Source organism: Epinephelus lanceolatus, chromosome 9, assembly GCF_041903045.1.
Source record: "Epinephelus lanceolatus isolate andai-2023 chromosome 9, ASM4190304v1, whole genome shotgun sequence".
Lineage (NCBI taxonomy): Eukaryota > Metazoa > Chordata > Actinopteri > Perciformes > Serranidae > Epinephelus > Epinephelus lanceolatus.
The window spans coordinates 10,490,166-10,514,768 of NC_135742.1; the positions used below are offsets into that span (position 1 = coordinate 10,490,166).

The 24,603-nt window shown below is 41.2% G+C and overlaps 1 protein-coding gene across 2 annotated transcripts; it reads left to right on the plus strand.

Moving 5' to 3' along the window:
* Window positions 1-3,269: 3,269 nt before the first annotated feature.
* Window positions 3,270-23,878, plus strand: lrrc74b (leucine rich repeat containing 74B). Of its 2 annotated transcripts, none has more exons than XM_033620452.2 (10): window positions 3,270-3,488; window positions 6,378-6,585; window positions 7,205-7,347; window positions 11,228-11,360; window positions 13,688-13,894; window positions 17,358-17,467; window positions 19,877-19,992; window positions 20,425-20,503; window positions 23,046-23,141; window positions 23,234-23,878. In XM_033620452.2, the coding sequence occupies exons 1-10, from the start codon at window positions 3,390-3,392 to the stop codon at window positions 23,348-23,350; spliced, it is 1,308 nt and encodes a 435-aa protein (XP_033476343.2). In that variant the 5' UTR covers window positions 3,270-3,389; the 3' UTR covers window positions 23,351-23,878. The 2 variants fall into 2 exon arrangements, with proteins under 2 accessions (XP_033476343.2, XP_033476344.2); XM_033620453.2 differs by having other exon boundaries at window positions 6,381-6,585.
* The last annotated feature ends 725 nt before the right edge of the window (window positions 23,879-24,603 follow it).

Sequence of the window (24,603 nt, forward strand, 5' to 3'; positions counted from 1 at the left end):
AGGGGCCATTCTTGGTGCTGGAGCCTATCCCAGCTGACATTGTGCGAGAGGTAGGGTACACCCTGGACAGGTCGTCAGACTATCACAGGGCTTAAACATAGAGACAGACAACCATTCATGCTCACATTCACACCTACGGACAATTTACAGTCACCAATTCCTTCTGAGCCAAAGCCCCACCAACACCTAACAAGACATTTTTAGGCGACAAACATGTCACCAATTAACTTTAATAAATTTGAAAACACCGACAACACCCCAAAGTAGTTTACACTCTATCCTGATTGCCAGGTCACCGTGGTAGTGACTTGTCAATCACAAGCTAGCATCGCACTAAAGCATACCCTGCTTAAACATGTATTTTACTCTAAATGGGACCATAATTCACCTAATGAACATCAGGTTGTATTTAAAGAATACTTAAGAGTAGCAATTAAGACCAAAGTGTTTACTGAGGTAATAAATCAAATGAGAAGTTTGGTCATTTTTACAGAGACCTCTGTACAATCCGAGTTCTTTTTGCAACCAGTGGAGTCGCCCCCAGCTGGCCATTAGAAAGAATGCAGCTTTAGAGCACTTTGCATTGCTTTCACTTTTCATTCTTGCAGGCTACGTCCACTTGTTGTATACAGTCTGTGGTTGCGTTGCAGCAAAAGTAAAGCCTGGTTCAACTTTTAGGCTCCATTGGAATGAATAAGAGCGCTATGTTTTTAAATGCAGGGCTAAAGTCAGTCTGAATGCAGCCTTAGCTTAGCATAACAACTGTGGCTCAGGAAGTAGAGCAGGTTGTATGTGGTTCGATCTCGGCTCCTTCAGTTCGCATGTTAAGGTGACCTTGGGCAACATACTTAACCCCAAATTTTTCCTAATAAGTGTGCCATCAGTGTGTGTGAATGTGGCATGTTGTGTAAAAGTGCTTTGAGTGGTCGGAACAAATCCACTTATCAGCACCTGAAATATTGACACGTTATACTATTTGTTTGTTTAAGCTGTTGTAAAAGACTGTGCCGGATTTTTCTTAGCTGGGAGCAGAAAGTCACTGCTTCTGGCCCCAAATGGTCCGTGTTAATTAGTGAGCTTTATTTCTATTTGTATAAAGCCAAGCTAGCTGTTTCCCCTGTTTCCAGTCCAAGGCTCCTGGCTGTAGCGTCACATTTACTGTACAAACATGACAGCAGTATAGATTTTTTCATCTTACTTTGTCAAACAATTCCTTTAAGTGACACATCTCTGTAACAAAACCTTGTTAAGTAATGCAGAAAGATGTCTTTTATCACCCCGTGCTGCCCAGATCATTTCTGACAGCTATCAAGCTTTTAAAATTGGCATTTATCAGCATCATTACTCCTCTGCCTCTTGCCTTACATTAACTCTCTGCCTCTGCCTACATGCAGCACATTCATTCTTTCTTTTGTCTCTCTGCATGATTGTGCACAACCCTACGGCTCATACGCCACCCTTTCACTGTGACCTGACACCTGCTCAGTAGCATCAGCATGCATGAGTGTGTGCGCGCATGTGTGTGTGTGTGTGTGTGTGTGTGTGTGTGTGTGTGTGTGTGCCATAGAAACCATCCTACTGTAAGTGTGCACATCTCTATACGAGTGGGTGTAAACCATGCATGTGCTCAAGTGTACGTTGTTACATGGTTATTCTGCTTGTTGCCTGTTACCTTGTCAAACTGGTCAGATTTTAAAATAAGCATGAACTTCTTGTTGTGTGAGTCACACGAGCCTGCAGATCTAACAGATGGTGTTTTGGTAACAGGAAACTGCCCACATGGCTTTAAGTTTCTTGATCTCAGCAGTTCAGTTCTATTGTGATAAGTTCCAGTGAAGTTTTTCATTCAGGGACAAGAGGCAATCACACTGCCACTGTGGTCATTTGCTGCTTCCCAATGAGTCAGGGTTGTACTTTGAATATATTTGTGCAGGGGCCACGTTGTTTATTGATCACCCTCTCTGCGGTAACCTGTGGCTTTTCTTGTCAGCTTGTTTGTTCCCTTTCTTTGTCTGATTCAAATTAAAGATTACTGTTAGCATGATTAACGGATCTTAATGTGATTTTCAAACGTCCCTCACAGCAGAATATGTTTGGTTCTTTGGGGGTTTGTTTTATTTTCTCGATCAACTGTTTCTGCTGCCGGGAGAAAATGGGTGATCCCCAGTGTTCCCCACTGTTGTTCATTCTGGATGAATGTCTCCTCTGTATAATTTGTTTAAAAGGATTTAGTTTAATCGGAATGAGAGCCGTCAAGAAAATGTCTGTGATGTAAAATGTGCAGCAGGAAAACAATTGATACAAGATATAGCTTCTATATATAGCTTCTATAGATATATATTCAAAGACAAAGTATAAAATATAAAGAGTACCACTTTGATCTTTTCTAAGAATGTATTTTGATTATGTAAATGAGCACTATGATTCTGCTTGATTTAAAAAGAACAAAAAAAGGCCTATTCTATGGTGTCTCTCATATCCTTTAGGTATGGGATTAAAACAGCAGCATTAAATCAGTGCATGGTGATCTTCTCTCTCCTGTTCATATTTAAAAAGCTCTGTCTATTTACCAGCACTGTGTCAGTCAGTGAGACTGTATTGTGAGGTTGTCTGGCCTTTCTCGCAGGCCTTGGGATGATAAAACATTCTCGAGGGGGTTTCTTTTTCTGTGTTTGCATATCGCTGCTGCTATGAACAACTCTGATCCAATCAGCCTCTGCTATAATGACCTTTGTTGTGTAATTGATTGAGGATATTCCATTTTAATGCATCAACTGCAAGGACTTTGCATTTACTTACAAATAAAGAGAAACATTTACAGAATATGTCAACACATTTGCTTGGTTTGTTTTTTTTGTTTATATGAGAAAGAAGCCAGGCTGGAAAGGTTTGTTCCCGCAGTAGGACTTGTTTAAGGTTGGAGCGTTTTAGTTTGAAGGTCAGATTTAGATGTTGATACAGAGTTTTGCCCCTGAAAAACAGAGTCGCTGCAAACAAGCCATTTGCTTCCCCTCCCTCCTCTTCCTGCTGCTGTAAGTGCTGGTCATCATGGCTCAGAGAGCCGGCACTCAGAGCACAGAGATGCCTCTCAGCACCATGGAAACGTGTCAACATAACAAGCCATCCAAACTTTACACAAGGGCTCTGATTGGTGGCTATGAGGAAGAGCTCAGCACTTGCCTTTCTAATTAGCCCAAAGAGTTTGACCCTCCTATTGAGCAAGATAGGTTGCATGCACACATACCTGCTGGTCAAATGCAGTGCAGTGATTTCCCTCACAGGACAAACATTTGAACAGTCTGAAAACAAACAAGCAGGAAAAGCAAAATTAAAGGTAGCAAAATATATTTTCCTCAGTATCAGTATCACCATTACTCAGCGTCAAAGTCATGGTTCATGGGAAGAAGTTGGCCAAGGAGACACTGCTGCCGTCTGTGCTGGAAGACGATGACGCAGAAACACAAAGTGAGAAGCTGCAGCTGGGAGAGGTAGGAAGCTGACCATCCGGCCAAGTCTGCTTGAGCAAGGGAAGTGTGAACAACCAGGTAGGCGAGTGTAGGGCTGCTCGCAGGCAGATTTTAATGAAGTCTGAGATTGAATAAGACATGAGATAGGGATTTGGTGAGAATTCAAAGCATGTTATTGACCTGCAAGTGTACCTTTTGCTCTTAAAGGAACTCTTCACCCACCAAGTGACCATTTGTATATCACTCACTCATGCCGTGTTACATTGAATTGAGCATGAAAACCTTGTTGAAGAATCCAAACATTGAAAAATGACTTGATGAAATGAAGTTAATGGGGTCCTTGTTTAACTACAGTAAAATTACATTAGAGCCTCCCTTCACAAACACTCATACAACTCCTGCAGTATAATCCAATTCTCTGATTCTGAACTAAAGGTCCAAACACACCAAACCAACATCAAAGGAGTGGTGACAAAGGCCGACTGTTGTGTCACCTCACATCGTCTGTGTCTCAGCTAAAAAGTTGCACTTGATCACACCAAAAAGGCAACAGACAACGGGTAACTTGCATGTATGTTCTTCACCTGCGTAAGAGGAAATAACTCTCCATACCAGCAGGTGGCAGTAGTCCGTCATTCAAAAAGGGAAACTGGAATATGGCCAGGACATATTCAAGATGCCAGTTAGCACGTCAACAACACAACCTGATACTGGAATAACAAAAGATTTTCACCATGCTGTCACAACAAATAACACAATTATGAACAGTTTCTGCTAAATAAAACAAACCCCATTGCTAAAAAATATAATCCTACCTTATGTAACAGGTTTGTTTCGCTCTTACTCCCTCTTGACTTTAGCCACTTGTTTACTTTCCTCACTTTAGTTTTTCTTCTTGTGCACCGAGCTGGACTGCCAATCAGAGAGATTTCACACACTGACAGGCCCTGCCGTCTCCGATGCCCAATTCAACATTAAGAATTGGCCAAAAAAAACAGGCAACAAGGGCTGACTAGTGGCACCAGGGCGAAACCCAGGGCAACAGACATTCATCAGCTGCCCATCACTATCGGCTTGGTATGTCAGGGCCCTTACCCTTTAAAACACCAAAGTCACACACAATAACACTAACTAACTGATCGAGGCAGCAGTAGACCAACAGCTCCTGTGTTCAGCAAGGTAAAATGACAGCTTTTGTCAGTGGAGTCTGGCTTTGAGGACAGCACAGATTCACTTTCAGTTCAGTTCCCAGTTGGAAAGGGCTGCCGGTTTGGGAAGCACTAAGTGTATTACTGGATAAATGAAACTTGGATTATACTGCATGAGTTGCGTGAGAGTTTGTAAATGGATGTTTTGATATGCTTTTGCTTTTTAAGTGCGGTTGCCAATGACTTTAACTTATTAAGAAATGTCTCTGGATACTTCATTCACCGGAGACACGTGAGAAAAATAATTAGCAAATGTAAATATAATCATAGATAAACTTAAATAGGCATTATTATCACTACTGGTTTTAGTATTATGGTGTACTGCAGTTCCACATGCAGAGGTTTATCCAGGTGGTGTTAGCTTACCATAGCAGAAGCTGGTTTTTGCCTGCTGTGGGTTTATATCATTACTATCAAACGTTTAAAAAAAAAAAGGAAAACATCCAAATGTAATATACCCAGGTAGCCAAAATGACCTGGCCCAGATCTGGCCTGAACTCAGCATGCCGGGTTAAATTAGTCGGGCCGGGTTTGGTTGCCCAACTTGGCTGTGACTCGGAATGAATGACCCACAGAATCGGGCCAAATCAACTGGCCCAATTCCGGCTAACGACACTGCCGTCACTGGGCCGTTATCAGAAATGACTCAGCCCAAACTTGGCATGCCGAATAAAATGATCTGGTTGCCTGACTCTGCTGAGACTCTGCATGAACGACACCCCGGAATCGGGCTGAAACAGCTGACCCGATTCCAGCTGCCTATACTACCATCACTGTTGTTGTAGTTTTTGAAAAGTGTCAGGACATGCAGGAAAAGCTAATGCTAACATCAATAAGTGATTTTCGCTGAAACTTTAATCATGGAAATAAATAATATCAATTGCAAGGAGCATAAACAAACCTGTTTTTGGTAAAAATGTTGTCAACCCCCCACCTCCACCACATTTGGTCCTGTTCAATGTTAACTCCATGGCTATGCCCTTGAACTTATACACAAATGGTCATTTGGGGATAAAGTATTCCTTTAACCGTAACATCCTCTCTAGACACGTCTGAGCACTTTCCTTGCCCAGGGCGAGGAAATAGAGGCTCAAAATTACAGGCTAAAGACCTGCAATTTTCTTTTTATAGATTGCTCTTTTGACCTGTGTACGTGCATGAATTTATTTAATAGAGGGGACTGAGAGTGTCGCCCTGAAAGTGTCTCAATTACACTTTTATGTAGTCTAATCACAAGGCTGCGTGCTCTAAAGCAGCACATTTTTAAATACAAAAACCTTTTGGATGTCCACACACACAAAAAAAAATGCCTTGGAACATGTGCAGTACCGCTCACATTCCAAATGATGGTATTACTGAGTAGCATATTTAGAAATGAAAATAACAATATATAACATGGCTAACTGAGAAGCGTAGTGAATATGCTACAGAAATAAAGGGAGTATAAGACAGCTAAAACAGTCTCTGGCGAAAGAGGTTAAAGGGAGGTGGGAAGAAAGGAGTAGGTGGGAAGGGAAGTAGTTACAAAGACAGGGACAAGCTCAAAGAGACAAGTTCTCCACATTGATGGACTCAGTTGTCCAACGTGTAGGTATCAGTTTTATTCTCCTGGCAGCAAATCCATCAAATCTCCTCTCTCAGGCTGCCAACAACAGCCAGCTTTGAGGAGTCACGATGTCTCACTTTCTCATTCTCCACCCAGCAGAGAGTGAGCCGGACAGAGGTCGACATGCGTAGGCCAAAGGACAAACGCACAAGTCCTGTCGGGAACATGCTAGATAGAGGTGAAAGAGAGGGTGAAGAGGAAGAAGAGGAGGAGGAGGAGGAGGAAGATAATGAAGAGGAGGAGCTGGGAGGAGAGGAGTGTGTGATCTCTGATGAGGACTATGACACAGATCTTGAGCTGGGAGGTAAAGAGGGGAGAAAAACAGGGTGGAAAAGTTATTACATTTTATCATAAAGGGTGTGATGTTCCCTCTTATAAGAAAAAAATGGGGAAATGGCTCGGTGATGTGAGTCATATGTTTGAAATGAAACATTTCATCCTGTTATTTTCTGTCTGAAATGATATTTCATACGAGGCTCCAAGAGTACAAAGTATTTCGGCGTTGAGTCTTAATTTGATCTCGATCAGAACACGCATTGATAAGGCGAAGCCCTCCTGTCACCCCATCTGTTCATCTTTTCCCTTTTGCTTTTCCATCTTCTCATTCTGTAAATGACTTCAGGAAAGAAAAAAGAAAAACAAAACAAAACAGTAACTCCTACACGCGTCTGCCCACACAATGTGAAGCCCTGCTCTGCATAATGATTTCATCCCAGTCTTTGTGTCAGGCTTCCTTTTCACCAGAAGTGAAAACCATCTGGTGTGAATGAGCTCCCCTGACAGGGCCAAATCAGCCATGAGGGAGTTTTCAATATCACACTCAAAAGGTCCTCCTTCGAGGGAAAGTGCCACATCTCTCCTTTTTACAAAGAGGTTTTGATCGCGAACAATTCAGACAGCCAGTGTCTTTATTCATGTTGCAGATAAGGAGGAGGCGTATGACCCGACGGGGCAGACGTGCTACATGGAGGCGTGTAAAGCATTACAGGTTGTACCTGCCTCATATTTCCTGCGGCACATGCAGAATAGTGAGCTCTCCATGATGCATTATGGTCTGGGGCCTCAGGTACGTTCATCATAAGTTAGGGATTGTATGAAAATTATTACAAGGGTAAGAATAAAGGCAGGGTTGTGTCATTTTTCTTTTGGCTGAAGGGAGGGTAGCCTGAATGAATGCTTTTATTTATCTATTTCCAGCCCAGACTTATATTTCATTAGTCTTTTATTCTGTTGTTTTTATCATTTAGAGTCCAGGTGTGGGGCAAACATATTTCAGTGCTCGAGTGTCTCTGCAGGCACTGAGCTGCCATCTGTGGCCAGTACACTCATCCAGTGACGATAACAACTGTTTAAGGGAAACCCTGGTATTTTTCAAGCCGGTCCCATGGTTTAGCATCTAATGCCCAGTTTCCACCAAACACTTTCTGTATGGTACCTTTGGAACCAAAGTTAACCCTTCAGACATGGTGCCTAGACCCGAGCGTTTCCACTGAAAACAGTAATCTTTCATGTGAGTGTGGTTGTTGTCCGTTCAACACTCTCCGTTATTTCCTCCTTTATCAGTCTGCACCTCATCTGTCCGTCCTGGTAGAGAGATCCCTCCTCAGTTGCTGTCCCTGAGGTTTCTACCATCTGGAAAACATGAAGTCAGGCGCTGTGGGTGCTATTCTTGTGCCTTTTCTGTGCCAGCTTTCAAGAGTGCGGTGGCAAGTTGCATCTGAGGTTCTTAAACAACCTAAACCAGCATCATATCATAGCCTATTTACCTAAAATCCTGAGTGCAGAGCTGATCTTCCAGGCACTGCGTTCAAAAAGTTGAATTCTGTTTATCTCAGGGTGCAGCCGTCGCGCCCTGGAAAAAAGGCACTCGGAAACACGTGCACACTGTGACAGCATCACTCTGGCATTTGAGTGAACCTGACGCATGACTACATTGAAAACAGTACATTTTAGGGCACTAAAATCACGGCATGTGTACGGCCCCTTATTCACTTAAACACATAAACATGGGAAAATGGGGCCCAGGTTAAAAAATACCAAAGCTTCCCTTTAATATCGAAGAAAAATGATTTATTCAAAATTTGAACTTATATAATTCCACTTCTGATGTGTGCATTGGTGGCTGTAGTGAAAGTTGTTATGCAGTTAACATATTAAGCTTATAGTAAAATTAATTTTACAAATTTTAAAATACTTCAGAGTAGCTATAATAAATAATTTTATAATAACAATATATCACAATGTGCAAAAGATAGCCATTATGTTGAACCACAGACTGTATATAAAGATGGACGACATGACATCTCCCTAAAAGTGGAGCCAAAACATCTCTGTCGCCCCCTGGTGGCTGGCTGCAGTACAGGTCATAAACCTCACCCTCTCTGTTTTAGCGGATAGGACATCGGCAAACTCAGAGTACACGTCAAATAAATTTTTCCTAAAAATACCTCCTGTCACTTTAGGTTGTTCTTATCACATTGATGTCTTCATTCTTGTAGTATATGTTTGGTTGTAACTAGTTATTTATTGCTATTAAAGGGGGGGGGGGGGGGGGGGGGTGTTACGTCATGATTGACAGCTGTGTTTGCTAATCACTGTGCTCATGATCAATGGGGCTGCTCGCAACTGGTGTATGGGCCAAAACTTGAGACTGCGGAGATCACTTCTGTGCAGACTCTGGCTCCAAATGACACCACCAGCGCAAGATGGCAGCAGCTGTACCCGGAATACTTTGGCTTCATTTTTGTACAGTGGGAGTAATTGGAGACACGTCGTCCATCTTTCCATACAGTCATTGTGATGAACCTCAGAGAATTATCAGCTAAATCTGAAGCTCCTCTCGGCTTTACAGCGATTTATTGTGAGCTCCAGCTTGTTGTTTAGCTGTTGGTCAAATTAATTGTTTTGGTTTACTCTAAGTGCGTCACTTTCAACTGCAGCAGGTGGTTGTTATCTATGGAAAAGCTCTAAAAAGCACCAAAAAGCACAAAGAAAAGTAAGCAAGTAGATGGTGAACATAGTGGAGAGTCAGATATTTCCCACAGGAGTTGGTAGAGACCCCAAGTGGGGGGCAGCGGGGGGTTAGAGGGTATTTGATCTACAAATATTTTAGCCTCTTTGTCTCTCTCCTGCTATTTCAGACCAGACCAGACTTTTTTCTTTTTTTCAGTGAATGACTCATTAATTCAAAGTCACATTCCCCTCCAGGGGGACTGCACTGATCATGGCAAAGTCTGGGGAGCACTGTGTTAAGTCCAGTGCAGCTGTGCCTCAAGGAGTTTTCAGTCTTTTCCCAAGAAACAGATTATGCATGTACATATCTCTGCAGTACACTTTACATATAAAACAACACGAGGCGAGTCCATTAGATCGATGTTACACATTCAAGTGGAGGCCCCTCCCCCCTTTGAAGTGCCGCTGCTGGCATTGATTTACACTCAGAGAGAGCTCATTATGCAGATCTACATTTTAATTTGCCTCCAGGGAAATAATCTTATTTTTGATCAGAATGACAGCAAATGCTTTTGACTTTGTGACCCATGTACATGTAGCTTTATTATTCGGTCCTGTTGAGCATTAGACAGTGTTGTGTCAACATGTTTTAGCTCTCATGTAACCCTGAATACACACAAACATATTTAGATCTACAGAGACATAATCAAGGGTGCTTCTGGCAGGGTTAAACTAAACAGGAAATCCATTACTACATGTTGGATTTAACTAACAGATCTTATTAAGTACATGTCCAAAAAACACTTTCTGGCACGCTACCAAAAGAGGACCTTACATTTTAAGTTTGCTGCACCACATTCTGCTTAACTCAAACCTGTTGTCCTCATACGTGGACACTTTTATGTGCCATCTAGTGGTAGCAAAGGCACAATACACTAATCCATGTAAAAACAAGATGGCAACCATCTCTGCCAAGTCTGCAGCCGATCTCAACACAAAAGTGGACAAGGTGTTTGCAATGTTAAGGCACTGAAATAAACAGTTTTCTTCTTTATTATACTCTTGTGACTAAACAAAAAAAACACATATAAGGACTTCTGTTTTTCAAAAACTTTAATCTATTGAAAGACAATGCTTAGTTTTTTATACTTATCAGGTCCTCGTCGTGTTAAATTGCTAGTAGAAATTAAAAAAGCATATGAAACAAAAGCTCAGGTCTCAGGAGGATACTCATTTGAGCTCATAAGTCACGTACAGTTCTGTGTATTTCTAACAGTAAATCAATGTAAAATTGCTCTGCAGTTGTACATCTCTGACTGAGGCAAGAATACATACTCTGCAAATGTGAAAATCCATTGCCTGCAGCTCTTAGCAACACATTTTGACATTTTCACAAGCTTCCACCGGTCCATAACGCTGTAAATGAAAGTTGCAAAAGTAAATCCATTCCCTAACAAGCCATTTCCCGAGGTTTCAGCTTCGGTGGCATCGTTCAGACAGATTGAATTGGATTTTAAATAAGTCTTCACCTGTCAATCACAGAGAGCAGAAGTAAAGTAACAGAGTGCAGCTGCCCAAGGTTATTTGTTTTAATGTCTTGCAAATTGGTTGGCTTCTCAAATCTTAGAGAAAGATCCTCTGCATGCATCTGAACACACTATCCTCTGATGGGGCTCTCATTTTTCTTTAAGATCAAGTTAACATAAGGCTTCATGCAGCCAACTTTCTCATTAGCCGTGCTAGAAACTATAATTTTCATGTTCTGCGAGCTCCATTTCTGACCCACGCCTCCACACAGCTCCATTCTGCTTCATTTGTCTCACACAGGTTTAATATTCCCCTCTCTCTGTCTCTCTTTCTGTCTCACTCTCTCCCTCTCTGCCCACCTGCATCAGTGCATCTACTCTTTTAACTGGAATACAGATAAGAAAATATACTGCAGTGAACAAACACAAGAATTTCACTTTGAGGGGGGGCTGGTTGTGTGTTTGCAGGGCACCAAAGCACTGGCAGTTCCCCTGGTAACCAACACTTCAGTACTGAGGCTGAACCTGCGAGATAATTGGATGGAGGGAATGGGCGGAGCTGCTATAGCCGAGATGTTAAAGGAAAATTGTTATATTACAGGTGGTTTCACTGGGCACTCAAGCATGCACACATTTTCTCTGCCTTTTCCCTCAGTCTGTCTCAACCTTTTCTGGCAAAAGTGTCGCCCCCACTCCCACTCGTATGCCACTCTCACCCCAATTATATGCCACACATGTCTGGGGTCCATGTTTAATATTTGTTAGATGTCAGTCAGTGCAGGACCCTATGGGGGGAATCCATGGAGAATAACTCCTGTGAGTCACGCAGGCTCTTTGGGGTGGCGTTATTTTTACCATCCTTTGTCAGGCACCACTATTCAATTTTCCTGGGTAATCCAATTTTGGGAATATACAGTATAACAGATCAGTTGCCAACACAGAATTTTCAAGGAAACATATTTTTTGGATTTCAAATGAAAAAATATACAAGTAGAAAAGTGCACTGAGTAGAGTTCAGATCTCTGCCACTCTAGACTTTTGAGTTCTCCTGTTAAGAGGCACTGTATGTGAAATATAGATATGATGTAATTATGAGGATGAATGTTTCTAATAACTAAAACAGCCACAAACCTCTGATCCCTGTCATTCATAACTGGACTTCAACGAGTATGAACTCTCTAGGCTACAGCACAACAAATTAAAAACTAAAACAGATTTAAAAAAACTTTGTAGCCTCCTTATTTACAAGGGTAGAAGCACAAACTTTCCTGTGGATGTCAGTTTTTGAGTCCCGACAAAGGCCAAACTGTGTCCTGCAACAGACTGAAAGGCTTGTTGTTTTTAGCTGAGCCGATTCCTGTAAACTCGCAGCCCCTCTGGCCAGTTAAGAGCTGAGAGGCTTCAGCAATCAATGACGTATAAAACAGTCAATAGAATAAGTTTTTCAACAACCAAGAGAGGTCATGGATGTGCACACAAAATATTAGGCTGATTGGTCCAGTAGTACGCACACGACGAAACTCATGACATCAGACAACAAACTCTTTATCTAAAAATAAATACCACTTCACATTGTGTCAATCACCTTTGCACAATGAGTCTGAAACTTTAGTCCGCCATGAAATTTTTCGGGACAGGTTCGATTTTCTGAAGAAAATGTGGCAGGACACAGTCGCGACAAGCCAGAGGAACAGGATGCACAGAATCATTTCATAACTCAGATAGCTCACTTTCAGCATGTCAGATAGTAATATTCAGGTGGATGATGATGACGAGGAGGAGAAGGATGTGGACCGCACACAGAATGTGGAGGACAGAGAAGGAGGACAGCTCCGCCCCTTCATGCCTCGGTGCCAAATGACAGACAGGAAAGGAGTGGTGTCTGTTTTAACTTTGTCACATATTGCGAATTTTCACAATGAATATAACAATAAAACGCTTAGATTTTTTTTGGATGATGGATTTAAAAAATGCATCCAAAAAAACCCGGATTCAATGTGCAAAGGGCTTTACTTTGTTGAGCACATAGTGCAAACTTATAATCAGGGGAATATCAAATACAACTAAAAATACCAGTGATATAACAAGAAAGCTAACATCATTATGCTAACATGCACGTTTAGCACGTATAATGTTCTTTGACTTGTTCATCATCTTAGTGTTGTAAGTTAGCAATACTAACATTTACTGTTACGCATTAAACGCAGAGTACAGCTGAGGCTGATAGAAATGTCAATAATTTTGCAGGTGTAATCCACAGTATTGGAAGAATTAAAGTTTTGACCTGATGATGATGCTTATGGAAAGCTTAGGAATCACTTAGATTAAAACTGAAGTGTGTGGTGCATTTGTTTTTTAAAAAAAGGAGGAGATAGCATGCGAGAATTATGACCAAAAATATTCAAAACTTTTTGATGAGGCCAAACTTTAAACTGAAGAGAGATAAGGGAAGGAATGACCGATAATTACCTCCTTTAGGGGGTTAGGTTTTCAATTCAGTTTGGTTTGTTTGTCTGTTTATCAGCAGGATTCTGGAAAACGTACTGGCCCAGTTTTCATAAAACTTGGTTGAAGGGTGTAGCATGGGCCAAAGACAAATTTCACATTCGTTAACATTGCAAGGTAGGGCATTTGGCCTTGGCAGAGGTCGGCGCTCTTTAAGTGACCTTCTAGTTTTAGATGTGGCCTTAACTATTTTGTGAAACACTCCTCAGCCACTGACGAGTGTCAGGCTGCCAAACTGTGACAAAGCAAACTTGAAACAACATACATACAGGATAAAACTACAAAACATCCTTTGAATTGTGGAAAAATTCTGCTGCAGTTCTTCTCTTTGGGCCCTTTTTGTGATGGGAAACATATTAGCTTCTCCTGCCACGTATTGTTCTTCTGACCTGCCTCTTTTCACCACTTGTGTGCCATTCCCAGAGGTGGACCTAGCCGACAACAATCTCGGGGATTATGGGGCCAGAGCCATCGCTGAGATGCTTAAGGAGAACAGCACCCTGGTGAGCCTTAATCTGTCAGGAAACCATTTCACAGACCGCTCAGGCGAACACCTTGGCCCAGCACTGATCACCAACGCCAAGCTCCAGCACCTGGACCTCAGCCACAATGCTCTGGGAGAGCGCGCAGGTAGCACAGTAATTAGTTATACATAATAAAGGTCACATATATTCTGTAACACCTGAGTCTTTTTAAAGAATGAAACAGTAACCATGGCTCCCAGTCTCATTAGGCTGATATTAAAGATTTTCACTGGAGATACATATTTTCACATAGTTTGCATTAGCAGCATCAGATAACTGAAGTGCTGGACCCAGAAAGTATATATGGCATTGATAGATGGCAAAGGACATTAAAGAGGTGTGACAAATAGATGTAAATGAGTCCTGTTTCTTTGGACAGAGCTCCCATGTTCTGCTTTTTACCAGATAGTTTGCTTTTAGGAATTCAGTTTAATTGATGTTAAAAACATCATTATATTGCCATAAATATTTGGACAGCTAAATGAAACATGTGGTCACTCAAACCTGACACCCATGTGATAAGTGAACAGCTCACATTCGATTTCCAGTTCATCCCTGAGGCATTGCATGTGTCATAATCAGGCTCTGAGCCATGACAAAGATGGTTTAACATCTCAAAAACAAGTGAATTAAATGCATAACTGAACATAAACAAAGCATGAGTGTGAGTAATAGTGGAATCAGTAGTTGTGTAAGTTGTGCATGAGGGATGAGGCGGTGTGTGAGTGTTTTAAGGTGCTCAAAAGGAACTAAAAAGAAAATTGAGGTAATGCTGCCGTCATCCACCAACAGGCTCAGGTGTTGCCAGGGGGCACTATTAGTCATCCTGCCCAACACACAATGCAATAGAGCACACAGAAACTGCTGCTACTCTACAGCAGGTGTTGCCAACCAAGCGGCAACCTCTGGGGCTGAAAAACGAAGCCAAAGTGAAGTGCCAAAAGTTGCAGTTCCTCAAATGGCCACTTGAGGGTGGCTCTTGAGGAGAGGTAATCCCAATAGACCCCCATGTTAAAATGCCCAACTTTACAGCAGAAATAAACATGTTTACAGCCTGGTACAAAAAGCAATTTTGGTCTCTATAGCTAATTTCTCCCTTAATGACAACTGTAAGGGGGGTGAATTTACTCGTTTTCATTTATTACGGCTTAAATTTATGCATAATTAAGAGCAGGCTGCTTTTAATGACAAGCTGTCTATGAGGTGTCGCTACAGTCTATGAGTCAGATCTCAGCTCTACCCTCTCACTCAAATGTGCCCCCTTCTGGCTCTAAAAATTCAAGATGGCGATGACCAAATGCCAAATTCGAAGCTTCAAACCGGGAGTCCATAAACCAATGGGTGATGTCACAGTGGCTGCATCCATTATTTATATACAGTCTGTGGCAGTGGTTCCCAGCTGGTCCAGGCACAGAGTCCAGATTTCTCCTTAGTCATTAATTCAAGGTCCACACAGTTAATCATATTCAGTGTCATACCTACATTTGGCCATGTCATCAAGCAGGTTTGCTGTTAGTCACTCACTCTATAGCAGGAACCAGCACTTCAGAATAAAAGCTCTGTGCCAGAAATTCACTGTACTTAAAAATAAAGTGTGTGTTTTACAAACTTGACATAGGAATCACTTGAGGTCCATTCAGAATGGACCCACAACCAACTTTTTGACCATGGCCCACCAGTTGGGAACCACTGGTCCATGGTTACCACACACATGGAATTCCCTAAAGAAGTATACCATTGTCTCAGAGGGACAACACGTCCATGGAGAATAACTCCACGTTGATATGAGGTGGTCTTTGTGGAAAAAAAGCTTGTTTAGTGGACTAACTTTGCACTTGAAGGTTGCCCGTTCACTTACGTTTTAACAGGTCTGACGCTACTATGCGCCCCGGCTGTATCTAGGCTAACGGCTAACATGCTAACTATTATTTTTATGTCACTAGTCACTTGAAACAAATTTAGGACGATAGGAGACAGGTTGAAATAAACTGAAATTACCCTTTAATGTAATATTCAGGGGCTGCACAAAATCTTTCTGAGGGCCGCCACTGGCCTGCGGGCCGCACTTTAAACAATTGTGGTCTAAAATATCATTGTGTTGCAGCGTAGATTTCCCTTCATCTTCCTTAAAGCGCCTGTGGCCCAAAATAACAAAAAGGAAAATTGGTGACTGATACACATACAGTAATACGACATTCACATACTTAAGTTACACTGTGAATAAATAAAATCAGACCATTTTGCTTTTTATTTCAGACGTCTGCAATTAATCCCAAAGCTCAGACATTTGTATCACTTGGCCAAAATTCATAAACTTTTCATCTATCCAAGATCAAAAACAGATAAATGCTACATTTCAGATTAGCATCATCTTGAACTTGTCATAAGTGACATCATTACTTAGTTAAAATCCAAACTATTTTACACATATGTTCTTGTGTTCACACATGAATGAATGAGCGTTTTTAAAAAAAGCAGCTGTAAGTGAAAGCAAAGCCCATTTTCTGCCTATAATAAGTGTATATTCAGTAAGGTTCTATAAAATGAGCAATTACTGGGATGAGTGCAGAATAATTTAACATTTGATTACTTGTGTCTCCTTTTATTAGATTTTTGGAAAACCCTTCTCATAAAACCAGTAAGAGTTTGCCATAATGGTGTAGGCTTATCTCTACGCAGTCACAGGACAGCAGGCAGCAGCAGACTGTGGCATTCAAAGGTCAAGAACATTTTCCCTTCATTAAAACCTCTTTCAATTATCATGTGGATGAGCTCTGTGACAGGCCCCTTGTGGTAGAATGGCAAACCAGGATGCAATGAGCATCCGATGAAGGTAATTGAAAATAAATCTGTCTGTGGGAAAGGGGACACCACCATGTCTCATTGCCATGTGTGCCGCTATGATTCATCCCCACATATTCAATTTTATTTTCTCCACTGCTGAAATATCAAAGGACATCCTCATGCTGTTTGAGTGCACTCCTCCATATAGCAGAGCGAAAGCAGTGTACCAATCAAACACTCTGACATTCATGCTATGGTTTTATTGCTTTTTCAGTCAGGCACACTGAGAGTTTCTCTTTCTGTGATTATGAACCACTGAGTGCTGCTGTGCACATTCTTATCCTCGTGGTGATAAAGTGGGTGAGATGATGATGGGTATCTTTCTCTTCGGGGTCGCTGCCTGTACAGCCCTCACTCACTTGTGCTTTTAGGCCATGAAACACACAATCACACCATCTCGCTAGAAGCTACTGGAGATTAGTTGCTCCCAGAGAGTGTAGAAGTGGGTGTTTGATTTTAATAAGTACTTCTGATTATGCTTCCTCACCGCTAAAAAAGCTGTCGTCTCAGATTTTTTCCCTGCTCCAGTCTGGATGTGAATACTTTTTTGAAAAAATCAGATTTCAACTATTTGAGAGTTTGTTACAAACTGACTGATAATAATTATTTATATTCATTGAACAAGTCACTGAATTTACTAAGGGAATTGGGCATTTTCTTGTTTTCACAATGAAATAATGGAACTTTCTATTTTTATTTGTTCTTATCTTTTTTCCTATCCTAAGGGAAAACCCTCGGAGACTCTCTGTCAGAGAACACAGGGCTGAGATCACTAAGTCTGGCCTGGAACTGCATTCGAGGGAGAGGAGCTGTGATGTTAGCCAATGGCCTCGGGGTAATACACCTAAAAAAGATCAATGTTTGAACACTATATTAGCTTTTGAACTCATGCGAGACAAAAACAGATCTACAGGTAATACAGTGGAAGGTTAGACCAGGACAAGATTTTGCTGCCACAACAGCCTCTTCTAGGAAAGGCTGTCAGCAAGCCTTTGGAACGTGGCTGAAGAGATTTGCTCCTGTTCAGCCACAGAATCATCAGTGAGGTTGGACACTGATGTTGGGCAGGAAGACCTGGCTCACAATGTTTCTCATCCCAAATGCTGGATGGGGTTGAGATCAGGGCTCCGTGCAGGCCGGTCAAATCCTTTAACACCCAACTCAGAAAACCATTTACAGACCTGGCTTTGTGCATGATGCCATCGTCATGGTGAAACAGAAAAGGCCCTTACTTAAATGTTTTCAGGAAGGTATAAGTACACTATTGTCTTAAATATCATTGCATGCTGTCATAGTATGATTTTCCTTAATTGGGACTAAAATAAACTCTGAAAACAACCTGAGAGTGCGTAAGTGCATAAAAATACCCGGACAGATGTGCCCACACTCTATATAGGCTACTTTTAATGGCGAGGGGATTATACCCAACTATATAATTTAGTGTACTTAAAGGTTATGTTTGAGGAAAAAACTTTTTTGAACCCTCCCCAATGGAAAAATGTTGGCATTGTACGTTCGGCAAACTACAGATACATTACATTTTTCTATTATTATGTAGGGGATACATTGAAACTTTACATTTCAACAACGCTGTGGTTAAGGTGTGGTTAGGTATGGGCACAAAAAAATTAGTTGTGATTAGGAAAACATCATGTTTAGGCTTAAAAATTCCAGTTTTGGTAGCACCGATGTCTCAGTAAAAAACAACTGCTTTTCGAGGTACTATCCTGGCACTTTCCTTGGTAAGGGACAACACTTTTCGTGCTATTGCTGAAAAAAAAAACAAAGAAAGAAAGAAACATGTTTGATGGCTAAAAAGCTGCTGGAAACAGCAATAATTTGCTAAAAAAAATCAAACCAGTATTGTTGTATGTTGGTTTCTCTTTGGCAGCCTGGTCCCACTCTGAAGTCGTTGAAATCCAGCGTTTTGGCAGTGACTTGTGACATCAGACACTGATGAAAACAGCTGTCTTTTAATGTCAACATGATATGCAGCCAGTCACCGTTTTAGTTTAACAGCGCTCAGTGGGACCAGAACTATAGTTAAGGCCACAAAAGTCTGACTAGGATGGACGGGTGGGGTTGTGGATGGGTCCAACAAACACCGACTTTCACCTAGGAGAGCGGTGTTTGTGTCCCATAGGATTATAAAACTAAACCCTGTTCTTTTTTCCTAAACCCAACCATGTATGTTAGTTGTTGAAGGACAAAAACATCAATTCCTCTGTGAATTGTGAAAGGGACTGTATGTAAACGGTAAATTTCCTGTGAAAACAGAAGTGTATTTTGAAAAACGACAATGCATGTAAAAGGCAAACTTGACATGGCGTCCCAGAACGTCAACAACCAATGCACCCAGGGTACCTTTCACTTTGTATCTGGGCGTGAAAATCCATTACCAAACATCAGAGTGAGAATGTGCTGACTTTGGTGTCAAGCCATTCACCATCCCCTACACCTCCAGATGACAAAGTCAGCTCATATGTAAACTTCAGAAATGTTGACATGAAATGTACAAATGTAGCATATTCGTGATTTGCAGAATCGTACAAAGCCCACATTTTTTTCTGATGTCTTGCTGTAGAACCAACTGGAGCATCTACGATCTGTTCAGCCCAAAAAAATTACCAGTGATAAACTTTAACGGAGAAACTTGCTTTTATTTACTTCTGTGTGAAATCAGATGACGCTGGGACAGGTGTAATGTGCTCCCTTTTGTTAATGCGCATGTACAGTAATGCCCATTGAATGGTCAGTTGGCTATGACAAAACTTTGGGATAAGCCATGGGGGATTTATTAAACCAGAATTAGAACGTTAGTCTGGTGATGCTGTTTCGAATTTGTAAACAACACTTGTATATTAAGATTAATAGTATGAGTATCAGCTGGATGATACTGTGTATCATAACCTGGATAACCAGCTTATCCTGTTTTATGAAACAGCCTCTTGGTCAGGTATTCATTGAGCTCCTCACAGCAGGAGAGACAAGAGACAGTGCTGAAGGAGATCTTCGTTCCCTATCTTAATGACCAAGATGGTCAAGCAGACTCTGATCAATGTGCTGCACTGACAGGTTTGATTGATTCAGGTCATGAGAGGCTGATTACGTCAGCTCTCTCGCTTTAAATTAAGGCGCTCCCTTTGTCCTCAGATAATCTTGTTAGAGACCTTGTTCAAGTTTTACTTGTTATTTCATTTAAAATCTTACTTTACCACAGACACAATAATTTTCTGTTTTTTAGGGAAACATTTTCCTCCGAACGGTGGATCTGTCATTTAATGGCTTTGGTAGAGAAGGAGCCATTGCTCTGGGACAGGCTCTGAAAGAGAACGCTGTTTTGGAGGAGTTGAATGTGAGGTATGAGCCTTTGTTATATTGGGATCTGGTAATCGGATTACTTTACTGTACCTGGATTAAACAGGGCAGAGGTTGCAAGCTCTGCTTAGATCATTTCTAATAAATCAAATGAGAGCAAATAATATGTTTCACCTTGTGTGGTAGTAAGCGTGAGGCCAATATGAGACTCCAGGTGAGGTCAGTTTGCTCTCCCACATTTTTACTAATAAATCTTTAGTTGTGGTAACCTCTGAAACTTCTTAAAATGTAACTATAATTTAGTTTCTTCTGCCTCTGTTTTAACCTCAAGTAAAACAAACCTTGCCTCACAAATTCCCAGACATTTGGGCTACATGGATGAATAATGCCATTTAAAAAATAACACTTTATGATTGCTTCCCTCACACTCCAACACAATTTTTTTTTGCTCTCTCCGTTTGTTTCTCGCCACAGCAACAACCGAATACCCCCTGAAGGAGCTCTCCGCCTTGCCATGGGCCTCAAAGTAAACAAGACAATCAAATCCCTGAACGTAAGCTGTTGAAAGATTGGTTCTTGCTTGGGAGTCAATGGGGGGCATCAGTGGGTAAAATGGGATAAATAAACGGATCACTGTACTTTGTTTTAATGTCACCGCCCAAGCAGAGTTCTCAGGGTGTGTTATATTAACTGTCTGTAAACAAGTTAGTGATCGAAAATAAGTTATGGTTCGGACTTAAAATTGAGTTACAGCTTGAGCATTTAATATTGATTAGCCTACATGTGCACTCCTGAGTTGGAAATACTGTTTGGATGAAATAAACAAGTCTGAATACTTACAATGAAAAGCTAAATTAAGGCATTTTAAAAGTTTGATCAGTTAGTGAAAAGTTTTAAAGTTTAGAGACACAGTCTAACGTGCATCTTCATTAATGGCAGCTCCATCTAGTCCACTTCTGTCTGTCTGGTTGATTTGATATTTTATCATTTGATATGACTAGTACACGTTTAATCACACTAACTGTATGTTCACACCAACAGCGACCAGAGCTTCCAAAACAGCAGAAGTCATTTATTTTCAATGAGAGCCCAGCGACTTGGGCAACTTGGGTGACCTGGTTGTCAGCCGCACGTCTTGGGCGACCAAAGTGACCGGAGCGGAGTTAAAACTCGTTTAACCTTATGGTAATGACTTCTGACGCGGTTCAGCTACAACCAATTGGAATGCTGACGTGCTTCGATGAAGCGGGTCCCAGAGAACAAGCCATGTAACTTTGGTACCTACAGCACACTTGTTCCAACATTGGAGAACTTGATTACTTGCGCTCGCGCCCACTCAGTCCTTTATAATGTGTTGCTGTTCGGTTACAGAGGCCAAAATAAAAAGAATGAGGCTTGGGACTGCGTCACAGAGGTTGTTGGTTGGTCTAGTGAGTTTTAAAGTGTGTAATGTTAGTAAAAGTGGAGAGAATTGCAGGCTAACGTTGCGACGTAGCATGCAAGTCTTCCTTGCTTGGTTTGAATGGGATGACATACTGCAAAGCAAAGCATTTTATCAACACAACTATGAACTTTTTGACTGGACAACAGCAAGCAGCAACTACGCTGCTTTCAAGCCAGTAGTCTGCTTTGCAGCTCCTTTAAATTGACAAGCCCGATCGAACGTTCATTGATTCATGTGATGAGCGACTAGAGCGGCCAAAGCTGCCACAAATATTTTTGACAGTTGTGTTTCTTGGGCGTCCGCGAGAGACTTTGCCTCTTTGGAAGCTTCTGGTTTGAACGTACAGTAATATGTGGTTGTGTCCACCAAACACTTTCAGTATGGTACCTTTGGAACCAAAAGTAACTCTTCAGATGTGGTACCTAGACCTTATGTCTGTTTAGCATTTCCACCGCAAACAGTACTCATAAATGTGGGCGGGGTTGTTGTCACTCACTGCTCCATCCAGCACCTGCTATATTTCCTTATCACCGGTGACATAGAGGGAAGTCAACACCTCATTTATCGTCCACAGAATGAGGCTGCACGCTGACATTTTCAGAACAAAATAGAACAGACTGCAGTGAGAGTCTCTCTCCATGGGATATTTAAAAATGGCAGGTTTGTGCATTTAGTCCTTCTCAGGCAATCTCAGGGGTTAAATGTTGCCGCAGCCCACAGGAACGATGCTTCACAATGCTTTTTTTCTCAAGTGAGGATTAGAATATATGCCGTTCACATAGTCCAGTCGAAATGAATACACTTAAGTGCTTTAAGATCTACTCATTACTAAAAGTGTATGTCATATAAAAACTAGATAATGGTCAAAGTTGTCACGATGAAATTTAAGGTGTGCTGATGGATTCACGTCATCAACTCATGCATCGAGTATCATTACAAGTAAATGTTCCACCTTAAAAGTCGCCGGCAGTCGGCCCAGTGAATTAAGTTATTTTTTCTCAGACTCCAGCTGCTGTGAGAGGCAGCAAAACATTCTTTCATTTTATAGCTACAGTTTACTAATGAAACTCTCCACGGTATGAACAGTGGTTACATGAGCCTCAAAACCAGACACAACTCAGTCCTGAGCGAGGTTTAACACCAGGAGGGTCACATATGAAACGATGGGGTCTGGGCTCCTCCGCCAGAAAATTTTGATCATCACATACCAATTTTCTGCATTCTGGTGAATTTTCATGCACCAATTTGTGTCTTTTCTGCATTAATTTAACGTTACTTTTATGTTTTTATTGGAGCAGGGGGGGACAAATGCACATGTTCTAAATATTAAGGGGGGGCTGGTCCTCTCCAATATACACCTATGAGTCCCTTAAACATGGTGCATTGTCCTTTTTACATTAAAAACAGAGATTTGTGTTATCTGCTATATTTAGAGTTGATGTTAGGCAGATTTTGTCACCATTTTGAAGCCGCTTCAATCCCAGGCTAGCTGTCTTTGTGATAAACTTATTTCGAGATGACGCAAGAAGTGGGAATCAATTTTAAAACACCATAATAGCCTTAACAACTTACCACATCCTAACCACAGTAAAGACCCCCACTGTGGTGTTATTGCCGTATTCTTACATTCCTAATGTTTTTCTTTGGCCAGATGGGTAGGAACCCCATTCAGACTGCTGGGTGCTACGGGATCCTCAAGTCTGTACAGGAAAACCCAGATTCAGCCGTGGAGGCATTAGACTTCTCGGTAAGTCAAACATATTCCACCCCTATGAGACTTTGAGCGAATCTTCGTCTATTCAAACTTATTCACCAGCCTCTCTGTATCACTCTCTCTAGGACATCACAGTGAACCAGGATTTTGAAGATCTGTATACGGCAGTGAAAGAAATATTCCCTGCGCTTACAGTAAATCACGGGGGCAGAATTGGCACATTCAGAAAAGCAAAAGCTTGAAAAGTGTTACTGTAATTGCTGTACTTTTATGCCAGAGAAGATGGAAGGAGTCTTGTCAAAGCCCTGTGGACGTTTTCATCCATAGATGGAGCGAAGGATGGATACATGGAAGGATATCATTTTAAAAAGATGTCAATTTTTAAAAAAAGAGCCGTGAGAGCATGTTCCGCTGAATGAAACGTATTTATATCAAATAAAACTTGTTAAATACGCAATCAATTTAAAATAAAGATTATTCAGAGAGAGTTTGTTCACTTTATCAAATGAAACAGTACGTACACTGCATGCATGCCTGCCTGAAATATAGTGTTGTTAAAGTCATTGAACACAGGCATACAATACAGGTATTGAGCATGATTCTTTTTAGGTATGATCTGATTTGATGTTATATAATGTCAGTGGGTAGAATGATGGAGAGGATCAGAGAGCACCGCATTGTGTATGAAAAGAAGCGAAAGTGGGTTGCACAAAAAGGATTTAAGTACTGCATGACTGGTCTAATAGAGAAACCAGCTTTGAAAGAATGATCCAGTGTTAGATAAGAGACCTGTTTACTGCGGCAGGACGACTCGAACACTGCTAGATACAGTAAGCTGTCATTTAGAGATGTGTATCATACACCGCCAAAAAAAGATCTCTAACTTAGTCATTTCATTTCATGTTATTAAAAAGCAGCAGAAGTGTGGAGTGATCTCACTGTAATGTTTTTGTTTGACATCTTACATTGCATGACTGAGTTAGATCTATTTATAATCTTTAAATGGAGCTGAACTTTAAGTACAGTGTTATGGTACTTAATGTACTTTACTTGAGCTTTATATTTTATGCAACTACATGGCTCTGGGGAAGGATTTTCAGAGGAAAATATTATATTTTGTGGTCCACTACCTTTATCTGATGACTGCAGTTCCTTTACAGAGAAAGAGTTTAAGATTTTTAATTTCCTTTTTTAATTAGCAGCAAAGGGAACAGCTGCAAAACTAGAGTTACAACAATTCAGATAATGTATTCAGTAATTTAACTTTTAACATAATGCATTTGTAAAATATCAGCTACAATAATATTCACACAGATGTCCAAAGCATTAAGTAGGATATGTAGCATAGGATGAAATCAGATAATGTGGGACATCAGGGACACACACACACACACACACACACACACACACACGTGCCACACACCTATCATGCTGCCCATGATACCCTCCTGTCCCGTTTATACAGACATTGTTTCAGTGCAGTTATTACCTCCAG

Bases quoted from the DNA above. Each gene is read 5' to 3' on its own strand.
- lrrc74b (XM_033620452.2), top strand. From the start codon at position 3,390: ATGGTTCATGGGAAGAAGTTGGCCAAGGAGACACTGCTGCCGTCTGTG. The intron at 17,468-19,876 runs GTAATACACCTA...TCTGTTTTTTAG, and splicing joins TGTTAGCCAATGGCCTCGGG to GGAAACATTTTCCTCCGAAC. The intron at 20,504-23,045 runs GTAAGCTGTTGA...TTCTTTGGCCAG, and splicing joins AGACAATCAAATCCCTGAAC to ATGGGTAGGAACCCCATTCA.